We start from the raw sequence: 26,484 nt of genomic DNA, 5'->3' as shown, positions 1-26,484 counted from the left end.
GTTTGGCATGCCCTATCCTGGCTGCCAAATTCAGTATTGTCAAGCGAGGATGCCTAACTGAAGTGTTTCCAATATTTGTTCTCTTCTTAAATTGTTTCTATTTTCGCTCTTAGTTTTGGTGTTCCATCTAAGAGAGGGCAGGTGGAGTAATAATAGCATTTGCTATAAAATAAAATGCAAATTTCACTATGCAAATAAACCATTAGGAAGTAAATTAGCTTGAACAGTGGTGGTAGATCACAATTATGTTGCTTTTTAAAATAGGAAGATATACACACATTTGTATATGTGCTGGGGAGGTTACTGAGTCTCCACTGGAAGGATCATTCCCAAGGCTGAGGCTGTAGTCTTTTCTTCTGCCCCCCTTTGTGAAAGTATCTGATTTTCAGGGTTCCTGGTCTGTCGGTAATACTAGTATTCACTGCAGTGTATAATAACTTTATTTTTAACACACTTAGTGCATACTTAGCCAAATAAAATCCAGTCTCTAATGTGGATTGGCTATGGTAATTACTATTTATATTAATTAGCCTGTCAGTGTGCAGACTTTCAACTTTGCCACTGGAGTTCTTGTCACCCTTTTAACACATTACCATTATTATTTTAAAACTAGAGTCATTTCAAGTTCAAATTCATAAAATGTGCATTGGAACCGCCTACCCTGCCTTACGGATGGGTAAAACAGAATATGTGTCAAGACAAAAAAAACTTTTAAGAAACGTTTGCACTCACCTTCCCCTCACCTCATTTAGAAAGTCAATCTGACTTTTTTTTTTTTTTTTTTTTGGCGTTCCATGTGTTACTTTGAAGGAACTAAAATCAGTGTTTATGCTTGGAAGATACCTAAGAGATCAATAAAGATCTCTACTCATTCTACAGCATTCAGGGATACATATGGTTAGCTAACTTCTGCTTGAAGATTGCCATTTCTTGATCTGCTACCACTCTACCATCGTTATCTTTTTAGTATTTGGCCTCTACAGACTCCCAAAGTCATGGTAGAGACAGATTTCACATACACACTAAGGTGACTTCAGATGGAGAATAAGTTGGTCATGCCAATCTGTCTAAAACGCAACAGAAGGCTAGACCTTTGAGAGAGTCCCAAAGGCAGATTATTTTCTCTCCTTTCATAGCTGGGAATTTTGTTTTACCTGCCTTCCATAAGGAATCCATTTTAAATTCTTTCAAGAGGCGTAGAGAAGGCCAGGTGCCATGGCTCACGCCTGTAATCCCAACAGTTTGGGAGGTCGAGGTGAGCGAATTGCTTGAGGTCAGGAGTTTGAGACCAGCGTGGCCAACATGGTGAAACCCCGTCTCTACTGAAAGTACAAAAATTGGCCGGGCATGGTCGTGCACACCTGCAATCTCAGCTACTTGGCAGGTTGAGGCACGAGAATTGCTTGAACCTGGAGGCAGAGGTTGCAGTGAGCTGAGATCATGCCACTGCACTCCAGCTTAGGCAACAAAGTGAGATCCCGTATCAAAAAAAAAAGAAAAGAAAAGAAAAAAGGAGTAGAGAAACAGTTATCTCAAGCAATGCCCTTCCCTTACATTCCATGGCGATTCTACCAACATGTGAGCTTTCGTACTGACTAGGGCCTGAGCTAATCCTCTCAGCTGCAGGGAGACGCTGGCCCTGCCAATCTACAGAGAAGAATATATCCCCAGGAAGTTGGGAAGAAGTACTGAATGCTAATGAAAGAATCTCCAAAAATTCTGTCTAAATTCTAGAAAACAAAACAAAACAAAACAAAAACATGTTAATCTATTTAATATTCAATATCCAAAGCCCAGTGTTGTTCACTCCCCTTTTCTTATCTATGTCCTTTCTCTGTATGGCACGAATTCTCAAGCTGGGCATTACTGACATTTTTGACTAGATAAACCTTTGTTGTGGGTGGCTGCCCTGTGCATTGTAGGGTGCTTAGTAGCACCCCTGGTGCTACCCACTGGATGCAAGCATCAACAACTTCTCTACCCCCATGTCTTAACAATCAAAGTTGTCTCTAGATACTGCCAAATATCTGTAGGGGGAAAATTGTCCCTAGTTGGGAACTACTTATTCTCTATTTTGTGCCAAAATACCAGTTAGTACAAGCTCCAGTAAATATAGAATGTTATAGAAGGAATAAGACAGGACAGCTCTATCAACTTTGGGAGTTCCTGGGACAGTGGACATACATAAACAATTCTTAGGAATAAAATTATTCTACCTAACAGAATTCACACAGCAGATTTCAGGAGGTGCTTGGAGGATCTGGGATATTTAAAAGGCACTTTTCAAGGCATGGACATCTTTCCTATCATTTCTGCCCTTGATCTTCACCTCTCTCTTCTGTCTCTGTCTGCCAGAGCTTCAAAGATGATTTCAGATTTCAAACGAAGAATTATTTCTGGGAAGTTGGAAACATACACATAAATACTCTGATAATGGCTTGAAGCTGAGAATTGCAAGATTCAGCAAAGTTGGCATTGCCTCTAGATAGTTGGACCTGGCCCAAGAACAAGGTGCTATTAGGCAGCATCTTATAAAGAATGGATCACCAGGCAACAGCAAGCTGTCCTACTGTTATTTTCCTGAATTCACATTCAGCCTGGCAAGTCTTCTGCAGAACTCTCCAAGCTAGTGAGCCTAATTCAGGTGTCCTTAAGGCTCTTGGCTAAGGATCTTCCTTAGGACAGACATCACGGTGACATCTCCTAAGCGACACATTTGGAACAATCCCCACCTTATTCGAACTTACCTTTCTAACCCTGTTTTAACTTTAATCAGAAAATATCCTGACTTTATTTAAATGTCTTTATACAGGCAGCCTCTCTCTTCTTCCAGAATGCATTTCCTGTAAGTCTCTGCTGCCAAAATCCTGTCCTACCTTAAATGCTCAATTCAAATGCTGCTGTGTCCAAGAAGCTGTTACTGATTCCCTTTTTGACCTCTCATTTCCTCCCTTGAAAGTACTTGCTTTTTCTTTTTTGAAAAAAATTTTGCTCACTGTGACTTGTACTTTTCTCATAGTACCAACTACAATCTATATTTTGTAAATATCTTCATTTCTCAGTATATTATAAATTCTAGAGAGACAAAGACTATATCTAGTTAATATTTGTATGCCCCATGGTGTCAAAATATACTATATATGCTCCATAAATTTCTGTCGAATTGAATTGGGATGTACAATCTCTGGAAGGAAAGGTAGCAGAGAAGTCATATTTGACCCATTCATTTATTTCCTTTCCTCCTCTAGATTTTTGTAGTTGTGCAAAATGAAAGAAATGAAGTACATATAACATTTAAATTTTAGAAATCTTTTAGGAAGAAATGCAGGTTAAGAAATCATAAGCACATAATCTCAGAGGTTATCTTCTCTTACCCTCAAATCAAAGTCAAACACTTCACATGGTGAATCTTAAAATGAGGATTTCTTAATACATAGGAATTGGTGATAATATAGTAAGATAATTCACTTTCTATCACTTTTTCAACCTTTAAATGAAATAGCTAGGCACTCTTGCATAAAGATTTTATCTGAGATTTGTCATTCTAACCTGTTTATCATTTCATATATTTCCTGTTATACTTTATAATGCATTTTGTCCATTTTAACACTCCATGTAGGTTATACCTAAATACTACTGTTAGTTTTCCTTCAGGTTTACATAAGTAGTTTGGACATTTTTCACCCAATGTAATTATTGAGTAGGTCATTCCTACTTCCATCATTGATTTACAACATGTGGACATATGGGGGTTATTTTAATGGAGAAATAAATAGATGAGAAAGACAACATAATATTTAGTTGTCATTGAGAGAAAATTATGAAATGAAGATGAAAATAAGATAATAATCACATGGGAAATAGTAGACAATCATTATAGAATGTTTAGTAATACTGTGGAGAAAAAGATATGGACATAAATTTGATTCTTAAAGGGAAAGGATAAAATAAAAGTTTAAAAATCTTATCTCAAAGCAGATTATTAAATTTAAGACAGCATTTAAACTGCAGTGGTAAGGGAAAATACTACCAAAATATGACGTAATATTGTTAAAGAGGTAGTATACTGGTATTTAGCAGATCAATGAAATGAGTGAATATCCCATCCCATCTATTTTAATTTAGATTTCTAAAATATAAAATAAGTAGTGTTTAAAGAACATTAGAAATGTATTACTGCATCTTTTGAGAATAAGATGGAGCTCTGTAAGTTCTAAGGAGACAAATTAAACAATTTTTTTAGTAAGTTAAATTCAGAGTCAGGCCAGCCTCACTTGATTAACCACCCTGAAAGTGACTACCAGCAATTGCAATATTACCTTTTCATCTGATCTTTGAAGAAGGCAATAAAATTGAATTTATTTAATATAAATGAAGCAAGCAGACATTTTAAAATGCATTATTTATTTATTAGCCGTACTGCTGTTACTTAACTTCTCCTTCCCCTTTGTTTTATGATACTGGCTTCTGAAATTATTAGGCTCTCCTGTTTTTGTATGTGTATTTTAACCCATATGTATGGATGTAATGTTTAAATATCTTTTTAATATTACTAGAACTTACATAATCATTTCTAAGAAGCCATTTGATAATCCTGTTAATTTATATATGCAAAAGTTTATGGTATAAAGGAACTCAATACAGTCTACATAATTGCTTCCAGGTGAAAATATACCAAGCTCACTTAAAATCTCTAATGTGCCATAATATTTTTTAGAGCCCATACCACCAATGTTGTGAAATATCTTTAAAAATGGCAATGAAAAATTGAAGGCAATCTTGGAGAAACAATTCTGAACCATTAAGAACCATTAACATAGAGATGATCTAAAGTATATGATGTAATGGTGAATTTTAAAAGACAATCATGTTAGTGGCATAATTTTAAAAATTGTTTCAAATGATACATTGGAGATACTAGAGGGGTAAGATATTAAATATGGCAGGATTACAGAATTCACAAAGTCTATGATAAGGGGAGGAATTGAACTTTTAGTTCAAGTCTGGGTATAAGGCTTCCTAACTAGTCGCCCTTGAATAAGTCCATTGACCTCTTTGAGCTTCAGAATCCTTACTTCCGTAATATCTTATAAATTTGTGAAAGTGTTCTGTGAATTGAAATATGCTCTATAAGCAGAGTTTACTATTATTAATTTAGGTTCTGAATTATCCTTAGGAAAGTAAGCATAGTCTTCATATGAGCAGCCCTGAATGCCAATTTTTTAAACAAAATCCAATGATAATCTATTTGAAGTTAATTTAAAAAGGTTCAAAATTTGGTTCTTTTTCCTTACAATCTTTGGAAAATGTTATGAAGTAATTTGAATTACATAACTTCAGAAAGCTATATTTTAAAATATGAATCATAATTAAAATGTGGTTTATTTGATTATTTTAAATAATTTAATGTATATAAGAAACAGAGCGTGGAACAAATAGCAAATCATTCCTCTCAAAGTGAGATGTTTCATTTTGTAAGAGAAAAAGTAGAGCATCTATTTAGAGCTAATGAACGGTAAGTTGATCTGTGTAATATACAGTTTGTAAAAGCTCACCAATATCTTCCCTCCCTTACTTATTCCTTGCATGTAAAATACTTATTGCCATAGTTTGACCAAAACCTAAGTTATTTTTCGATAACTCTTTCTGAGATATTTAAAATAAAGAACGTTAAAAGAAGCTGCACCCTCTTTTAGGAATACTGAGAATTTGATCCCTAATGTAGAATAGATTTCTTAAAATATCATTAGTGTCTAAAATGAACAGAAAATGATACATGCCATTGGTGAGCCATATGCATCCACCTCCAAAAGCAGGTAATAAAGAGCTTTAAAATAGTCCATTAGCTGGCTGATCTATTTGTATGTGCCTTATTGATGCTATACTGGTCTTTACAAATTAATTTTCTTCATATTCTACAAAGAATGATGCTATTACCAAATAATTGTATCTAGTGAGTATACCTACTTAAGTAAATATTATCTGGAGGACTTTAACATTTCATTGATATGGAGTAAGCCTGTGATATATGTCCCTTCCACAGTTTCCTCCTAATTGCAGCATAGCCAGACAGGGAACTTCATTTGAAAGACTCAGTACGCCCTCAGCCCTGGTCAGATTGTTCAGGTAAGTCAGTTAACAGCTTGGTTTACTTGAGAGCAGTGAAGGAATGGTATGGTAAGCATATGGATTTTGCTGTTCTTAAAAGTAAAGTTATTTTCTTTATGTAATGAAATTACTTGTATTAAGTAGTAGTGTTAAGGTAGAATAAGGTCAATTTCTATGTTAGTAAATATCACCAAGCAAAAACTATACATATTCTAAGGGCAAAATGTAATTGGCTTAGCACTTCTTTGTACCTTAGGATCCTTGTATAGCACCTAGTGCATAAGTGGTCTTCAATAAAAAAGAAAAAGCAAGCAAATAAATGAACAAAAGGACAAATATGCAAGTTATTTAATCTATAACAATAAATCTAACCTATAAAGATCTTCTCAGATATGGAAAAGCAATGCACTCTTCATGATATATGTTATGCAGCTAGAAGAAAAGTAAAATTTTAAAAAATTCCAAACAAAAAGAATATTACACTGGTTTGAAATTTAGAAGATGTCACTCAGTTAGTGAAATGGCAGATATGTGGGATGTGTGGATTAACTAAGAAAAAATGCAAACAACCAAATCTAATTTATAAAGAGTAATGTATATTAGAAAGTACCTAATTACTTGTCCAACAAGATAGTAACTCTGACACCATTCCTTTTTAGTGTTTACTCCTGAGGCATCATAGCCCAAGGCAAACACATAGTAGGAATGCAATAGATGCTTGTTAAATGAGGAGAAAAGGAGGTTTATTATTTTTAAATGCCAAGATAAATATGTGTTTACTTTAAAATACCATTTATACATATTGTATATATTGGATTCTGTACTACCTGGAGTTTCAGGCATTTACTAGGGGTCTCAGAACGTTTCCCTGCGGATGAGGGAGGACTATTCTATTTGCTTTCATTAGTCATGTAAGATTATGACAGAGCTTATAAATGTACTTTTCTGAAATCCTCTGAGATCTTATGCCAAATTCTCTTTATACTAATTGTAAATATTTAAAACTACAAATATTATTAGGCTATGACCCTTTGGTAATTATTTAACTAGCCAATTTATCTAAGCTATGTGAAAGATTGTTAATCCACTTCTATTGAGAAACTAGTGATACTATCAAGTAATTTTTGTTTAAAAAAAGTCTTATTTTAATGGCAAGCAGATAACTAGCAAAATGAGTTGTGATGCCACAGTTTGCTTTTCCAAAATCATTATGATCAGGGTCCCTGTGATATGCACAGGGAAGTGTGTAACACATCCCTTCTGTGTTAATGAATTCAAGGGAAGGCAACACCACTATTAGTAATAGCTTTTTATTCGGAGTCCTCATTTTCCAGATAGATCACATTAAACACAGCCATTAAACAATAGCGTTGAGATAAATCCATACAATGTATGCTGCTTTTGTTGTTGTCCTTGTTCACCAATCACTTGGTGCAGCTAAGAACTTTATGGAGTGATGGGCTGATAATGGAAATAGCCAACCTGCAAAACACTGGGGCCAGGAAAGTCAGACTTTAATCAGGTCTCATTCAATAATATTTAGAATCAACACATCTTGATAGCCAAAACTCTCATTCGAATTAGTGCTCTGATGAATGCTGTCTGTTGTCAAAAGAATATAATTAGACTATTATGACTGGGCATATATTATGCCAGACCTGTCTATTTGTTGACCTCAGTAACTTCTACTCTATTAGATAACAAACAGCTTTTAACCTGGTTCTAAAAAAGCATATGCTCTATTACTACATGACTTTTTTATGGTGCCATATTTTAAATTGAGCAATATCTAGATCCTTTAAAGGGAAGTCATGTTTTACAAGATTTCAGCTAATTTTAGAAAACAAAACAAGTTAGTTTCTCAACCAGGAATTCAATTAACCTATGGAGTAGTGAGCCAATCTTTGTATATTGCCTGCAATAAAGTTAGAAATGTCAGGTTAAGAAATAGCATGAAAGAATTCTTTGAAATTGCGTGATATGTCTCTTTAATGTTTACTTTGGTATAGGTATAACTAACAGATTCTCACTACTTTTAACTCTGATGAAAAGGTTATTTTGTTGTTGTTGTTGTTTTTTTTTTTTTTTTTTTTTTTTTTTTTTTTTTTTTTTTAGTTCATCTGTAGAAATTTTTAGAAGTTTGGGTTTCTTACTGAAATTTCCATGAAGTGATTTTTTTTTTCTGTGCTTAACTTCAGTTACTTAAAGACCTAAAAGACAAAGTGGTATCACATCACATATTTTGTATGTGTGGGATTTTTTGAGGGGTTAGTACTTGAAAGATGTGAATTGATATTTTTTTCACATTCTAAATTATGTTAAAACCCCTTCAAATCTCACTGTTTGCTCATGCATCACCTATTAGAGCAAGGTGCTCTCTAAAGGTGTCATTTTGGCATCTCATAGGCTTCCTTGAAAGCCAAGCACCAGAGGTCTGCAATAAAGGCAGTTGCCAGCTAAATGAATAAAAGCGAGATTTCCTCAATTCAACTATAAAAGCTTAGAGTCCTGACTGCTGAATTACCACCAACTTGTAAATAAATAATCACTACTAAATACAGATAATGTGTTAAACAGCTAACACTAGTAAATCACTGGTGACAGCGAGCCTAAAGGTAAATCCCTCACACATTGGCACAACCAATTATTACAATCTTATGGTGTTTTAATGTCCTCAGACACATATAATAAATTGAACAACTGGTTACTTAGCATTAAGAATGTTTATAAAATAAACCCTACTCTCTTTGCTGATTTCATTTACATACTGCTTTAGATTTTACTAAGTGGTTATCTGTCTAGTAAGAGAGAGGCAACACTTGGTAAGACTAAATGGAAATCAGTTTTTCCATCAAATTTCAGCTATCAAGCTAAATCAACCTGTAGTCTCCTGGCAAAAATAACGTCATATAACAGAGACAACACATTTCAGATACATAAATTGTCCAAAATATAGAGAGTCAATTAGGTTTCACATGTACAAGGTCCCTTCTTTTCTAATTTAAACATTTATGAGTAATAAAAACCAAGAGTAGAGCTTTGGAAAGGCTGTTACTAGGAACCAAAATATAGTTCTCAAGAGAATAAGGCTGATGGGAGTTGTCCACTCTTCCCTCTCAAAGCAGTTTTGCAAACGAGGTACAGTCTAAAATATTGATGGCATTTGGCGGAAATATTTTCAGTAGAAGTTTTTAAAGTTTAAAATTACAAAACTTAATTTAATTCAATGTTTGTTTTTGCTTTTGTTTTTGTTTTAAATATAAGAATTTTTATGACATTTTTGCTGTTTCTACACTGGCTTGGTGGCCAGAAGAGAAGGCACAAAATTCTCCACCAGTTTGCAAATAATGCATTTTTCTGCTCCAGTGCTCAAACAGCCTTTATTCAACTCAGCACCACATTTTCTAAGGTATGGGCACAAAACTGTTTGTCATGAAGCTGTAAAATGCCAAAAATTTTAAATGCTGAAAGAAAGTGTCAATCAAGGCATTTTCCCATCTGCTGCTACTTCTGCAAGTGCTAATTTTATTTTTCCCAATTCCTGAAATTTGAGGTTTCTTAGCCTCATAAGGAAGTAAGTTTGAAACTCGCTAAATGTCACAAGGAAAGGTGTAACCAAATGAAGGAATAGAAGGTGTATTGTTCTCAAAGGACACCAACAAAAAGAGGCAGAAGAGCACTGAGATAAAGGAAAACATTTTGTTAAGACCCAGACCTCTTGAAAAACACTACACAATGCAAGTAACCACTGCTGGTACATACATGCATTAAAGCATTTTTCATGTTTCCAAAATATAATGGGAACACACATCTGAAGCACTTAAAATACTTTTGAGAACCAACTGATGGCATAATATCTACATAGGCAGAAGCTGTATGTTATTGAAAAAACATGAAGAAGTTTCAGATATTGGTACAAATGTCAATTCTTGTGATTTAGCATGACTTTAATAAAAGCTTCTACAAGGACTTGCACATAACCATGACTGATGGATGTATTTTTTGACCTTTCAGTTAGCTCCATCAGCTCACTCAAACACATTTTGAACAGATTATGTACTGTAGTACTTGGTAGACTATACATTAAACAAGAGACTTTGCTCTGAGGCACTGCTTCCCACACTCCATGGGGAAAAGGAAGCAGGAAAAAACAAAACTCATAGAGTTCGACAGCTACCAAGGCAACACTTGCCATTTACAATATAAGCCCAAATATTTTTGCAACACAACTATATATTAATTTAATAAAATACACAATATAGCTCTTATACACTCAACAATTTGGCTCATATGCACTGAATCTGCAATAAATCAATAAAATATGTCATTTGATGTAAACACATTGAATCTTCTTACATTTGCACATTTAAATGGTCATGTGACTTGCGTATGTCTAAGACATTTTCACTTTCCTGAGCTATTTTAGTGTCCACAAATGAATAAAACATATTAATCAAGTTAATTTTCTCTGAATCTTACCACTCAATGGTAACTATTTTTTACAACTTTTCTATGTCAAATTTAAAACATATTCATCATTGTTTAAATCTTTGTTGGACACTAAAATGCTAAATAGGCATTTTAAACCTTTAAATTTTCTTCTTCTTTAATGACGTGAATTAGTCTACGTGTGTGCAGGACAAAATGGACTATATCTTTTTACATTTAACTTTTATATGACATGAGATGTCTTACAAATGACCAAAGGTTTTTTTTTTGTTTTTGTTTTTGACTAATGATATGGAATGTTCCTTGTGTTTATATGTGTGTCAGGTAACTTTATACAGAAATGTTTACCACAAATATGTGTTAATGTTTGGTGTAGCTTGGACTACTGCAAGGTCTTTTCAGGACTTTCAGTAGAAGCCTGTGATGACTGCTAGAAATCCACCACAGATTACAAATTATGACCCTGCTTTGTATGGGGTTTATAGGTAAACAGTTAAGTCAGCATAAATCACGGAGGACAGTCTGAGAGTGATCAGAAATACTTCAGTTCTCACACTGCATACCTTCCTAACAGATTGTCAAAAGGTAATTCTTCTCCTCATCCTCCTTTTTTGTCTCTCCTTTTTCTTCTCTTTTTTTTTTCTCTTTTCTCTTTAAGCATCATTAATTCTGTCCTAATACAAGTTTGGTCAAAACGAAACCATTGTTATCTCTGAAAAAGAAATCAGCAGTGGAAAGAACATACTTGTGGGCACTTCAGATGTTCACTAAAAGCCTTAAAGCAGCATTGGTCTTTCTTCATCCCTGTAAAATGGGTTATCACCAGGAGGGATCATTTTTAAATCAACAGAAGAGACAAGAAAATGCCAATGCCTTTTTTTTTCTTTTTTCACTTTCTCACAGCCACAGGGTCGTTTCCCCGGCAGTCTTGCAAAAGCTTATCAATTTCTCTCACAACTTCCTCTGCATCCACGGACTCTCTGCCCAGATCCCTGTTGGGGTGGTCAAGCTGCTCAAGAACAGCACCCATCTCACTGGAATCCCGGCTGGCTCTGGAATGCACATCCGCAAAGACCCTTGCCATCTGATCGGAAGCCATGAAGGGAGGGTCTCTTGGTTGCTTACTAGGTGACAGATATTGACTGTCAGTGGGCAAGTACTGACTGCTTGCTTCAGCCAGGGCTCCTGGTTTTGCTTCACAGCCATCCACGGAGCCTTTTGTTGAGGTGCAAGGCTCGATGCATGCCTTGGTTGGGCTGCTTGATGTTGAGGGGACCTCTTGGAGGAGAGGGCTCAGGGCACGTTTGGCTTTTAAATAAGGTTTAACGTTGGCAATGAGAATAGTGTGCTCTCGCTTGTCTTTTCCAAATGTACAAAAAGTCTTTTTCCCAGTGGGATTCACAGTTTCGTAAGTCTCAGTCTCAACATTAGCTTCAACTGTAGGTACAAAGAGATTTGTGCGGTAATCTGCATTTTCAGCCTGATTGGCTGCAGGGAACTGTGGCATCCAGCACCTGTCAGAATGACCAAGCACTCGGCATTCATCTGTGCAATTAACACACTCTTCTGGTTCTGCAAAACAAAAGAGAAAACAGCAAATCCAATCATTAGAGTTTTCTTTAAATTTCTACAGAGGCTGTGATCAGCTCTCAATGGGCTTGCTTGACCTCTGGTCTCTTAATTAAAAAGGAAAAGAAAACAATAATTAAAACATTTCAGGATGGTTGCATAAACCTGCTGGTTGAGACAATGGTTTAATTTAAGTCTATTCTCTAGATATTAATGAATTCCCATAGCCTGGGAAGAAGTAAGAGGTGGCCATTGGAGAATCATTCTCAGTAGAATAGAGCATCACCATAAACTAAACTCCTGGGAATATCAGTTAGTCTTTGTTCTGTATAACTCATCCTAGAAACAGTGAACTTCAAAAAAGATTATCAGGATTATTTTTTTCAAATCAAATAACAAGGCAAAAACTGGATTGCAAACTTCCATAACAAGTTCTAAGCTGCTCTTTAAAAAATGTTTTATCACTATTTTGCTTGTAATTGTTATTTGGATGACAGTCATGAAATAAAAGGTTTCCTTTAAATGCTTACTTTTCCTACTGAGAGTGGCAAATGGAATTTTTTATCAGGACGTATTATGAATAAGCTTGTCAAAAAGTGCACATCTCTATTTTATTAGATAGGCGTATGGATCATGTAATCAGTTTTCTGTTCAGCTTTTTTTTTGGGTGTAAGTAGGTGAAAATGCATTTACTCAACAGATACAGGTCAGAATGAATGACAAATCATGATTTCCTATTTTAAATAATAATGCTTTCTGTGGGAATTTTTACTTTTTTCCTTTGCCAATAGAGACTCTAAATAAAGCATTCTTTTAATGATCTCTATTTCACAGATGCTGAATGCGGAATATGAAAAAAAATCCTTAATTATAGAACAGCTGCATACTTCCATTGACCCCAATATTTTAAACCATAACTTTGAGCTACATCTTCCCAGTTGTCCCTTTCTTATATAAATGATTGTGCTCATTGTGGTTAATGACTGTTTCTAAATCAGAGACTTTTACTTTTAGGAGAGGATATTTACAATTTACCTTTATGTAATGGGAATAGAAGTCCCTACACTTTTAGGCGCCCTTGGGATTTGCCATTTAATTGGTGCTAGATGATCTCTACACATTTACAGTGTCCTGTGCAAGAAAAGGATGTCCACATGAAACATATATTTAAAATAGCAGCAAATGTAATAGCATTGATAAATTTGTATATCACTTCTCAAAGTTATATATGAAACCTAAATTTATACTTAAAGCATGTAAATAATTATTTACATTAAAAAGCCCACAATCTGTTTTATCTCAAAAGGTTTTAAGATAAAACAATTTCTTAAGAGGCTGAAATTTTTTAGGAAGAAATCAAAATGGTGTCTTGAGAGAACAAAGATACTATGTTATTTATTCACACCTGTGAAACCTCAAAAAAAATTAGGTATCTTTCTTCTATTTTAATTTTGTCATTTTTTAAAAGAAATGTTTTCTTATGAGTAAATTAAATATTCACTGTTAAATTTATTATGCAGGAAAGAATGCTGAAAAGCAGTCACACAGTGCATCCACAGACACAAATACTATCTACAAATTGAAAGACTGTTAGACAGACATGAAGAACAGCAGAAACTAGGCATTAATTTTTTTCAGAAGTCTCTATTTATGTATTTAAATTAGAACTGAAATTTCTTAAAAGGGGGTATCAGAAGTTCAATATTGGCCAGGTATAGTGGCTTATGCCTATAATCCCAGCACTTCGGGAGTCTGAGGCAGGAGGATTGCTTGAGCCCAGGAGTTTGAGACTAGCCTGGGCAACATAGCAAGACACCCCTCTACAAAAATAAAAAATTTAAATTAGCCAGGTGAGGTGGTGCATGCAGCTACGCGGCAGGCTGAGGAAGGAAGATGGCTTGAGCCCAGGAGTTCAAGGCTGCAGTAAGCTGTAATCATGCCATTTCACTGCAGCCTGAGTGACAGAGTTAAACCCTGTCTCAAAATAAATAAGTAAATAAATACATAGAAAAGCAAAAAGAAAGGTTTAATATCAGGTATCAGTCATTTGTTTCCTTTACCTACTCTAAATGGGAATCATAAATATTACCTTTATTTATATCTGTCAGTAAATGTTAAAAAAATCATTTCAACAAATAGATAACTTTCAACAAATTTTATCTTTCAGAAAGAAGGAAAAGTAGAAAACTTTACAATCTATTTCACTCAGTAATACTTTTGTATCTTCTAGCATCATGAAATTTTTTAAAAAATTCATTTATAACTCATACACTGTCTTTGAAATATGCTAATGTAGTTTCATGTTTCATATTGACTGGCCTTTCATTGCAGCTATTTGGATAGCTAACACTGAATGAATTCAGCATGAATTTAAGACACAGAAAAAGAAAGAATAATGCAGACGTATGAAAGTGTAAATCGACCTTGAATTTGAAACCACCAACATAAAATGATTGTTTGCTTGTCACTGCTGAAAATCTGCAGCATTTTACTTAACTCCTTTATGTCACATCGTGGGGAGCAAATTTTGAGTATTGATTATGATACATTACAAGCTGTTCACCTTGTGATTAGACTATAATTTTGATGGCAGCAGTTCACAGGCAGTGAAGAAAATTGAATGGACACTTTTGTACAAACAGCAGAAACTATGAGCACAACGTGAACTCTAACTGTCAAGGGTCAAGTTAGAATTTGTGAGACAGGGAAATCATTTTTGAAAAAACATAAATGGATGAATAGGTAAATACAGAAAGAAGAGACACAGATAATATACAATGAATGACTGGTTGGGCAAAAAAGATAGACAAATGGAAAAAAGGAAGAAAGTAGAAAGGGAAAGAAGCAAAACAAAGTGAAGGGAAGGAGGGAAACGAGAATGAGAGGGAGGCAAGGGATGGGGGTAGATGAAGAGAGAGTGGAGTGTGGAGGGAGAAGGAGGGAAAGCTGCCACAAAGAAAGGGTTTGTTTAAGACAAAAAAGGGTGTTTTCACAGTATTTCTGACATGTGTACCTTCTATTGCACATTTTTAAGTGCCCTCAATAAGTTAAGTGTGTATAATAAAAAATAACATTGAAGAGTATTTACTTAAGCCCTACCGTTCTAAGATAGATGATCAAACTGCTCTCTGTACTTTAAGGGGAATGGATTCTGGAATAGATATGTTAAATTATAAGCTATGGAAATGAAAAAAAAGCAAATTATTTAGATAGCCACCGTTTGCATATATTCAATATATACACCAGAAAACAAGTCCAGAAACCCTGAACAGAAGAAATCAAATAAAAAATAGTTGAACAAATATTCACTTTTTTCTTCAGGTTCAATCTGGGATTACCAAGATATTATTTACTTTTGTTTTCCTACTTCCCTCAATATAACATGATCACCCCTTCATAGAATGCATCCCTTGCCAAGAAACATAGCAAAATTTAAATAGTATGCAGATGAGAGATACTCACAGATAAGCATGTTTATATTGTAGAAAGAAAACAATTCTAAAGTACACAAGGTGGGACTGTGGGCAGTTCTGCCTATATTAGACACTGTAAACTACAGTGTTTACAGTTATAAACTATTAGTTTACAATGTCTAATCTTTTAAAAGCATGATTCCCTGAAATATTATGTGACAATCAAATAACTTTAAACACTTGTTTAGTATTAAGAATCACTTTCTATACTCCTGTTGCTGCATCTGACTGTTATGCAAGCCTCAAAGGGAAGTATCTAAATGCAGTAACCTTAATTAGTTCAATTGTGCCTCTTAATTTATATGACATTTTTGCAAAACAGATGAAGTAACTCAAAAGACTGTAGTATTTGCAGTTTACCTGCACCGTAAACCACACACACACACATGCACACATATTCATATTGTATACAGACCTTTATTTTTATGTTTGTGATAAAACTTAGCTTTTTCCAAGACAAAGACTAAAAATTCGTTAATAAAATAGAAAATCTTAAATTCATAACCTATGCATTTCTGAACATTAACTACTAGCAATTACCATAAGAGAAATACAGGTGAATCACAGGAAGTTCTATATTCGTAATATCAGGGGTACATAAACAAGACAATATTTTATTATTGTAACTAAAATAACAATATTTTATGTATTTGTTTATATATTAACAAAGCTTATATATATTAATGTACACATATATATAAATCTTTCAGACTAAAAGCACCAATAAGCAACATTTTAATCTTCCCCTTTGCCACAAGCCTGGGTGCAAAACCTATGATTAGATCAACACTTTAACTGTCTCTGATTTTAGAATTTCATGTAATTAAAATGGATTTGGACATAAAGATACCCGAAATCTGCATATTCATATTGGCTGATAATATCTGAAAGCTCTCTCTCTCTTTTTTAACCTACACTAAGCAGTTTAATAGCTTAATCTTAAGGATATCAGGCAAACAATCATTTTGTGACAAAATATACCTTCAGAGGAATTAAGCCATTGTGAAATTATTCTAAATTATATCTATGTGAGGAAAAAATACTTAGATAAAAACATCAAATTATCTGCTTTTAAATTGTTGGGTTTTAATAGTCTCCCACAAATGTTACATAATTTAATTTTACGATGTGTTTTAATTGTATAATGTCACTATATCACAGGAGTGCATAGCCATTTCAATGATGCCCAAAATTATCATTTATAAGATAGAAAGTTGAAACCAAAATGTTATTAAAATCAACAAAGATTAACAAAGACTAAGTGCCTCAGTTGAACATAGTTATTGTGGAAAGTTCAGGGAAAAACACTTGTGGATTCCGATTCTGTAGTGTCCAAGCACAGGAAATATGCCTAGCAACCAGCCAAAAAGTCTTACTTTGGAGAGAATCTACCTCTTTATTCTATTCTGTTTTGCTCTCAGGCAGAAATTTGTCACAAGTCAGCATTTTAAACTTATTTTCCCTGTCTTCAAAGCACTACAAAAGTAATTCGTGACCACTTAGGGAAATTTTAGAGAGCATAAAAGGATTTCCTCCCCTGAGTTTCAGACATACTTAGTGCTTTGGGAACTTACATATTTGTACACCTGAAAACGTGCATATAGTTTGCAGCACAGGAGTTTCCTATGTGCATCCAGTATTTGCCTCTGATTTTCTTTTCTATAATGATGAGATAAATGTCTGTGTCATAGACACTTAAAAACCAAAATCTATAAATCATGGCATCAATAAAGACAGTCTAAATTGTTGTGGCCAGGGGAAAAGGACATTTCAAAAAGTTATCTGTGCTTTATGATTGTCAACCAAATGGTCTTATTTCTGTTTTGTAAACAGATGTAAATAGAAATCGTGTTCTTCTATTACTGTAGTAGTTGGTATCATTTCTAACAACATCTTAATATTAGAGTTTTTCCAAGTAGACAGCTCTATAAATGGAAGTCCAGTTTTTATTTGTTCCCGTTATTCTTTTTCTGTTTCTAATTTACCTTCTTTCAACAATGTAAGCTTTCATAATATCTAATTAGCTGTCTTCCAAATCAGAGAGCAAGCACTCATCTCTATTTACGGTCTGCACGAGTGTTCTGTAGATTAATTCTACAGAATCTAAGCTAAGTACCCATCACAAATTCTTTATCTGTCTGCAAACCAAGCCAAGCCAAGACCTTTGGCTGGCAGTTCATGCTCAGTAATAGTTTTCTCTTAAGAGGCTTTAATGGTATAACAACAGCTTGATTTTATGGCCTTTTTCTTTCTTCAGGACATACACACAATTACACACACATGCATGTGCCCACATTTTTCTATGACCACAACAAATTGCAATTTATCCCAATATATTCTAACATAGAGAAAACATCAATGCTAAAATAGAAATCTCATCAGAAAATGGTCCAACATACCTCTAATAAAATGGATTTTTCTTTCAGTGAATTGACATAATTTACAACATCCTGTGAACTGACACTTTTCTAACATACACAGTTCTTTCTTTTTTCGGCTATGTTGATTATTATTGACTTACTTTCTTTTCTGATCCTATAAAACCTTTACACTTGTTATAATAATAGAGTGAGTCATTCCATATAAATGGTACCTTAACAATCTATATTCATAAACATTATTATTTCCACTTATGACTTCTATGTCCCATTTACTTGTATATTGTTAAAAATGAATATTCTGTTCTCACTATCTGACTAAAAGGAGTAAAAATTTTGCTTTCAATATTATTTCTAGAGACAGTTCTGGATAAGTAAGTTGTCTCAAAATTATTTTTTCCTGTGTCAGATTTTTAAATGGGTATTCTAATATTACAAATTTCCTGGAATTTTTTTCCTACTTCCAAGTTTTATTTTAACACCATTTTTAATAAGCTTGTTTTATCCTTTATGCAGGGAAGAACAGGGTTGTGTAAGAAAAAATGTTAATCGGAGAATCCATCCCTTGCTTAGCTAAGCTATTCTTCTTCTATAGCATTGTATTTTCCATGTGTCTCACTTGTGCACAGGGATACATGTTGTTTCTTAATCAAGTAACTAATATACAGATACACAGATATGGAATGTCTTTTGCTGCTTTTATTTTTTAATATAGTGAGGAAAATATATCTTGTTATAATATGCTTATTTCATGAGGCTGCCTGTTAACATGTTGACAGTGATATAATGAGGAAAAATTAGACATAGGACCTGAGGAAACAAGATTATTTTTTAAAAAATCAGCCCCATAAAGAATTATAAATGTAAAATATATCTCAAGTAATAAAAATACTATGAGAAAAAAACGTATACATTTTGAGGAGTATACACTGCTAATCTGGCTTCCAGATTTTACTTTGTGAAGTGCCATTCTATCTGCTTTTGATAGCAGAGAGTACATTTTGAAGAGGAAGTTGTTATAATACTATCAAATAGTCAAACCACGGCAGCTTTGAAGTACCAATCCTCTAGCGTGCACCTGCATCGCACAATGCTTTTGAATGTATTGCCACGGCTGCATTCAGACACCAGAAATCACTGTCCTATATCATAAGCAAGTGAATCCAATCACAGCTGGGTATTTGGAGCTGTTTGGAGCATTTGTACTTACTGTTCAATGCACCTGCACACCTTCAGGGATGGTTTTAAGTGTTTGTGACCCTTTGGACATAGTAAAATGTTTACCGGAATGGAATTTTCTGGCGTATATATTGACCACACATAGATAGTGCTCTAAGGTGAACAGAACTTAAGACAAATTGAAATGAAATTTATGATAAGGAATAAATGCAAAACAGTATTTGATACGGAACTGCTAGGACTACAAAACAATGAGAATGTAAACCATGCATTGGGAATTTATGGCACAAATATCATTTGTGTCCCATGGCATGCCACTGAGATCAACACTGAAAATTTAATCTGCCCCTTCCCTGAATTCCCTTCTGTAGGCACAGCCATCACCTGGGGCAGCGGCAGATGCTTGGAAGTAAAGGCACAGCTAAATGGAACCATCTTTTTCCTAACAGGTACCCTGAAGAGAACTGGCTGAAGCTCAATATTATACCACTAGAACAAGGTTTATATTCACTTTGAGAAAAGTATGCTTACAGAGACTTTCAAGGAAAAACAATACAATTCAAACGTCCCACCAGCATAAAGACAGCTCACATTTTGTGGGCACATTAGATGTGTGTAGTTCAGCAATTACTTTAAAGAAGTTACACACAATAATTTATAAGGTAAAAATGCATTACACATCTCCCCACACCTTGCCTAGGAATTGAAAGTTTTCAAGGAGGGGTATCTTGGATAGAATGCTGTAGAATGAGTGTTTTGTTGCATACAGGTCTGTGGTAAATAAACCTAGGTCTATCTACTTCTAAAGTTCTGAAGTTTGTAAGACTATATCTCTTTACCGATGAGTTTAAACTTTGATTGGAAACTAAAGAGTAGAGTGAAACCAGCATATGGGAAATTATTCATGATCAGTTACATTTTGAACTATGTCATATGAACGTCAAGCAGCAGAAATACAGAGAAAAGCGTAGGTTGTAATATTGTGAAAGGCTTTATGCAAGAGGTGGTGCTTGATCTGTGATTCAAAGGCTGATCAGGGTTTCAACAGAGAGTGGAGAGCAGAGAGAGGGCGCTCCAGGTAAAGGATTAAGAAAAGAAACACACCTCACATGGGAATGTGCACTTCACAGGGCAGTAAGAGACCAGCTTTATAGGTCAAAGGACTTAAGCTGCAATGGCAACACTTGACATAACAATGTAGAGAAAATTTGCTAGGATCTGAAAAAAGAATGGAAAAGTTCTAAGTAAAAGACCAAATTTAATGCAGCAGGCAATGAAGCACTAGTATAAGTATTTAAGCAGTGTATCATATGTTTCAAAGATTCTTGAATTATTTCGGTGGTTGATTGGAAAGTCATCAGACACCATTTATCAAACTATAGAATTGGGATGAGCTATAGGGTAAATAGAATCCAAATCAGCATTATTTCTAAAAAGGGATATCTAGAGTTTTTGGCTCAAGCCAGAGTATCTCCAACAGACACAACAAGACCTGAATGATTCACTGAAATAGGCATTCCAGCCCCCAGACTCAGCTTTCATCTTTCATATCATCCTGCTTCTTCTAAAGAAAGTCTTAATGTGCATTTAAACTGGTATTTTATGTTACCAGCATAAATCTTGCATTTTAAAATTCTTCATTAGAAAAATATTTCTTTTTCCTACATCTGCTTTATCTTTCTTCCCTCTTCCTCTAATTTTCTGTTATCATTAACCAAACATAACATTTCATATGGTAAAGTATTTGAAATATTAAAGGATTATTTTAGAAGATCAGAAAATGGAGAGTCTGGAACAAAAGAGATTCGCTAGGTATTAAAAGAGAGGTAAAAAATATATCAACAAAGCAAAGACAACAACAAAGAGCAAGATGGATGTTGAATCTCAGAACACTTTTCATATTTGATACACCATTGAAAAGGTTTTTGATACACCATATAAAGAACAATAAATTTTAAAAACTTCCAATTTTTTCCTAAATAGGCATTTATATTTCATATGAAGATAATGTAGCAATTTTCCCATTGAATTATATATTACAGCATTACTCTGCATTCCTTATTATTTTTTATCTGTTTACCTGGAGACCCTAAAGTCCCTTGAAATCAAGATACTACAGTATATTCTTCAGCATTCCATTCCTTGAATATATGACACACTCAATGTACACTTCTGAATTTGAACAGATGCTTTAATTGATGGAAAGGATCATTAAATTAAAAGTTATCGAACACTATGGGTAACCTATAATGGGAACAACTACATACTTTATAAATTACTCATTTCAGTACCATTCATTTGTGAGATTATAATGTCAGTTTTCAGAATGATCCCAGGACCAAATGAAGTTGTACATAATAGCTGTCTATTGCTGTGAGATATGCATTGTTTACAGTAATATCAGATGTCTGTTAAAAACAATGTTTATATAGAAAATATAAAGTTATCTATTTATTATTGAAAATACCATTTTAAATTACGAGATAAATCCTGCCTGACATATATTCTACTTGAACTGGAGGTCAGAATAATTTCCCCTTAGGAAATTTTGGAAACCAGTGACACTGTTATTGAAATCAAAGCCTATATTTAAATAATCACCTTTTTATAATTTTAAATTATGGAAAACAGTGAGTATCCTGAAAACTACACCTCAGCACCTATAGGTTTCTTTCTTCTCTGCTACGTTTCTCTTTTGTTTTTTTCTTCTACTGCATTGCCGTGTCGAATGAGACACTTTTCTCTTTTAAGTGAGCTGTCTCTGTATCTTACACTTTAGCCAACAGCTATCATCAACATATGAATTAATTAATAAGACTTTGTAATTTTAGAGTCTTGAAAGAGTTAATGCAATTTCCGAAAGAACCTGATTTATATGCAGTGAGAAACCTATGCTCTGGCATGCAGTAGTTAGCAAAAGCTGTTTGGCTTACAAGGACAAATTTAAAATTCTAGCAACTTAAATAATACTGTGAATTTCAGACCCAAGACTGTTTAAGTATTCTACTATTCTTCATCTTTGGAGAGGATGTTTTCCTTATGCTTTTATTGCCTCTGTAAGCTAACCCCATCTCTGATAATGACACCATTTTTGATGACATGGATGAATACATCTAAGATTCAAGTCATCCTCCTAGCAAAGTGGTAATCCTGTAAGGAAGGTCAATGAAAATATGCCTATTAAACCAAACTTGTTGTAAGAAGCAAGCAAGAGAGTCTTATTAGTGTTTTCTCTCTGCCTGCTGTCTGATTGCTATTGGGATGTATATCTATTTACCAGTTTAAATCCTGTTGTTCATCTTGTTTCTAGCAGCTCTTGTTTTCAATTGCTAGAAACAAGCAAACAGAATCAGGTGTCAGTTTAAGCACTCTCAGAAAACAGTTAATTCAGATGCAGTTCATCTTCTCTGGCTTATTATTTAGCAATCAACCTCTGCCAATAGGATATGGGAGTCCCAGAAGATAGATTTTTAAAGAATGTTTTTAATATTTTAATATTTTTAATGACATTCTAGTTTCCAGAAGCTGTTTATTAAACTCACAGATTTCTACTTGGGATAGGTCTAAAGTTTCCTTTGTTAACTTAAATTAGGGGGGCATGTGTAGACGAACAGATCCGTGTCTTGCTCAGACAAGTATTTTCAAAAATACTATATTTTTGAAGAAAGAAGTAATACAAAAGGTATTTTTAAAGATTCAAATGAGTGAGAAATATGTATGAAACTATACTACTCCATAAATGATTCTGCAACAGGTACTTATATAACAAAAATGTAAAAACTAAAGCTAAATGCCCTCAATGTGTTCATGCATATGCATATATGTGCATGCATGCACACACACAGAAAAATAATAATAAATATGTACTTGAATAAATACATACAAATGTCTACTATGAAGTGGAATCTTTCTAAGAGGACAATTAAAATGATAGTTTCCAAAGGTAACTTTAGAATAAAACACAGGCATTTGGACCTAAATAATTCGGCCTTGATCTTACTCAAACAATACCCCTACCACTAAGCTGCTGAAACTGTGAATCTTATGGCTACTATTATTTTAAATAGTCAAAAATACCTATAAAGGGTAGGAAAGGAATGATAACTGCCATTTCAAATAAAGGCTGTTCTTGGAATTACCTCTCTAAAACCATTCTGTTCTTATTACCTGTAACTGTGCTATAAATTTATTGGAAGCTGATGTGTTTTATCCTCTACAATTGGTTCATCCCAAGAATAAAACTTTAAGTGAAATCAATGCACTCAATATCCATGTTCTAAAGTAAATATACAGAAATGTTTCTTGTAATAGGTTTTACTGGCAATGACAAGCCATTTTTCTAGTAACAGCTTTAATGTTTTGTAATCATTAAAACACACTGAAGCATTGGAGAAATTGGTAAAAGAGGTCAGGAAATTTACATATTAAAAGAGAGATGTGGCTCTTTAGATTATCCTGCTATGTAATCAAACTGAGGGGCAAAAAAGCTACTGGAGAGGGCTATTTCTGAATCACAGTAAAGATAAAAATGTGTTTTTAAAGAAAATGTTACCATGCATCATGCAGTATGGAGATAAAAAAGTGTCTAACAGTGACGTTTTAAATACTTTCTTATCTTGGAGAGTATTTTCTGCGATTCCATTGATAATCAGCCATACCCAGAGCAAAGAACAGACAGTAAGAGTGAAGTGCATTCCCAAAGGGTAATATTAACAAGAAAATAAATACAAATATATAAGCAATTATTTTATTTTCAGACTTTTAATCTGAATCCAATCTAAAAAGGAATTCATATTAATATAACAGAAGAACTAATTAAGACAGTCTTTCTTAATTCAAACGTGCTATATTTGAGTTTTTCTTATTAATAATCTTTTCATTCTATCTTAGAAATAAGTGATTTCTTTGTTGCTACCAAAGGTATTTTCAAGGAGCCATTTAACAATTTTCATATTCATTATCAAAAATGGATGTATGATGGATTATTCAGTTTGGTGTTCTAAGACCTTCATAATCTGGCCAAAATAAATTTTTTAGGCAACTCTATTATTAAAAAAATAAATTTAAATTCTAGCAAGTCAGATTTTTATATTTGCTTTCACAGCAAATTTCTTTATAATGCTTAGGAAAATAGCAGTAATCTTCTAACTGGACCCTAAAATTCCTTTAGAAGTATAATTCATAAGTCAATCAGAGAATGTGGACACTTCTATTGGACACATAATTGGGATCACAAACTCTCCGCTGAAAGGAGAAAAAAGCTTGAATTTAAGTAAGTTTCACTCTAACCGTGAATGTGTACATTTTTAAGGTCCAGATGAGTTTTTGACTTGAGCTAAACTTATCCAGTATTAAAATCCAAGGTCTACCCATAAGTGAACTACAATGAAACTATTTGATTTGACAAATTTCCAGTAATATATTTATTTTAAAGCTCATTCTTTAAATGATAAAAGTATTTATGATCACAAAGGAAACCTACCTTCTATTATTATAAAATGGAAAAATTATTAGGTTAGCAGTACTTAGTAAAAAGAAACTTTCTATCTAGGCATTTTTCTTATTGAGTATAGTTGTTTTATTACTAAAAATAAATATATCTGCACATAATTTTGCATAAAATCCCAAATATAAATAATGTATTGTTAGATTAATAATTTATTAAGAAGTATACATCCTAAGATACATAACTCATTGATGTATTTATTACCTATAAAACACAAAGATTATATCTATATGAACTATTTGGGAGATAATTGAAACAAAAGTAAAAATATTATTATTCTGATTATTTTATAACATAGAGACAAAATGATTGTTATAGTAATTTTATAATAATCAAAAATATATATGCAAAATTACATTCAGTAGCCTCAACAATTGTATTCTAAATTGAAGAGTTTTATAGTATATATTCAATAGAAAATATTAGCAAGCTTTGCTATCCTGATTATCTTGACACTTTGAGAAAATGTAAATTTAAAATGATAACTTCAAATTTGTCACATAATTATCACCCAAGGAATACAGCTAAAAAGCAAATGTACATATAGTTATGCATGCATTCTTCATACACATGATTAAAAAATTACATTCATATACCAGATGGAAATGAATAGAAGGGGCCTTGCCTAAAGACAACAATCTCTGAGAACCACTTAGTGGACATAAAATAAGGCTTAATTTACCTAACAACAGTTTCCAGTTTTCCTGGTGCTCAATCACAACACTAGCTCTGTGTTTCTTGTTGGTAAATGGCCATGGTTCTGCACAAGTGTACTTGCGCCTGTGCATGTATGCACCAGTGAGCATTCACATACATTTGAGCAGGAAATGGATGTGAGATCAAGACAGAAATATATTGAGGAACACATGAAATAATGTATAAAAATTTACATTCTAAAATCCAAAATGATTATTGGTATAAATGATACCGTTGAATTTAATTTTTGCTGAATGAAAAAAATATAACACTTTTCCCAACTAATTAAAATTTAACCAATGTGAAATCACAGCTATTCAATGGTAACAAGGAAGACTTTATATAGACCTTATATATGTGTGTGTGTGTGTGCATGCACATGCACACGGACACACTTGTGTTTCAAACTTCTCACCTTTTTACCCCCAAATCAAGGACAGGTATAACTTTCCCAACTATAACTTTGTCTGTTTAAAGCTGTTCTATTTTTACTACAGTTTCCATTCATTTCCATACAAGAAATAAAGCAACCTTGTCTCTTTCTCTGGCATGAATAAAGCAAGAAAAATTGTGATTCTTAGGTTACTATAATATACATGTATGTTTTTCAAGCACAGCAACAACCTGATATAATCATTTTCTCCAGTAGCAAGTGTTTTTCTTAAGTAGTGATTAAACTATGCAGAAACCAATCAAATCTCTCAAAAGCATTCAAATGATTCAGAGACTTGGATGATATCCAGACGTAGAATGGTATAATATGTTGAGCTAAAATTTCACCTGAGATAGGAATACTTTTTCCTGTTTTTTTACTTAATTTTTCCAGTTGTTTCAAATGTTAATGTGTTTTCCAAGATTATCTGAATCACATGTAGAGCATACTTAGAGATTGAAATATATTGCATAATTTATGGAGTTCCAGGGATTTAAATATTTAGCTTCATTAGCCATTATAATTTATATAATTTTGGTTCTGCCTTGCCTTTAGGAAACTATATGGGGTTGCTATGTAAAGGTTTTTAAAAGTATTGTGTAAAGAAGCCTTTAACGTATTTTCACAAAGTAACACTTAGCTAATATGACGTGTAATTGAGTCCAAAAGGAAAGAGGAATTTGGGGACTCAGT

The 26,484-nt window shown here is 33.6% G+C and overlaps 1 protein-coding gene across 4 annotated transcripts in view; it reads right to left on the bottom strand.

Moving 5' to 3' along the window:
• Nucleotides 1-7,404: 7,404 nt before the first annotated feature.
• PCDH17 (protocadherin 17) overlaps nt 7,405-26,484 on the bottom strand; it is a 98,822-nt gene continuing 79,742 nt past the window's right edge. For all 4 annotated transcript variants that reach the window (XM_055359461.2, XM_055359459.2, XM_055359460.2 and 1 more), the window contains one exon: nt 7,405-12,129. In XM_055359461.2, coding sequence (XP_055215436.1) covers nt 11,447-12,129 — 683 coding nt within the window. In that variant the 3' untranslated portion in view covers nt 7,405-11,446. The remainder of the gene's footprint in view (nt 12,130-26,484) is intronic.

This window comes from Gorilla gorilla, chromosome 14 (genome assembly GCF_029281585.2).
Source record: "Gorilla gorilla gorilla isolate KB3781 chromosome 14, NHGRI_mGorGor1-v2.1_pri, whole genome shotgun sequence".
In the NCBI taxonomy this organism is placed as follows: domain Eukaryota; kingdom Metazoa; phylum Chordata; class Mammalia; order Primates; family Hominidae; genus Gorilla; species Gorilla gorilla.
Note: the sequence above shows the minus strand (reverse complement) of the source record. Positions and strands in the feature narration are given on the sequence as shown.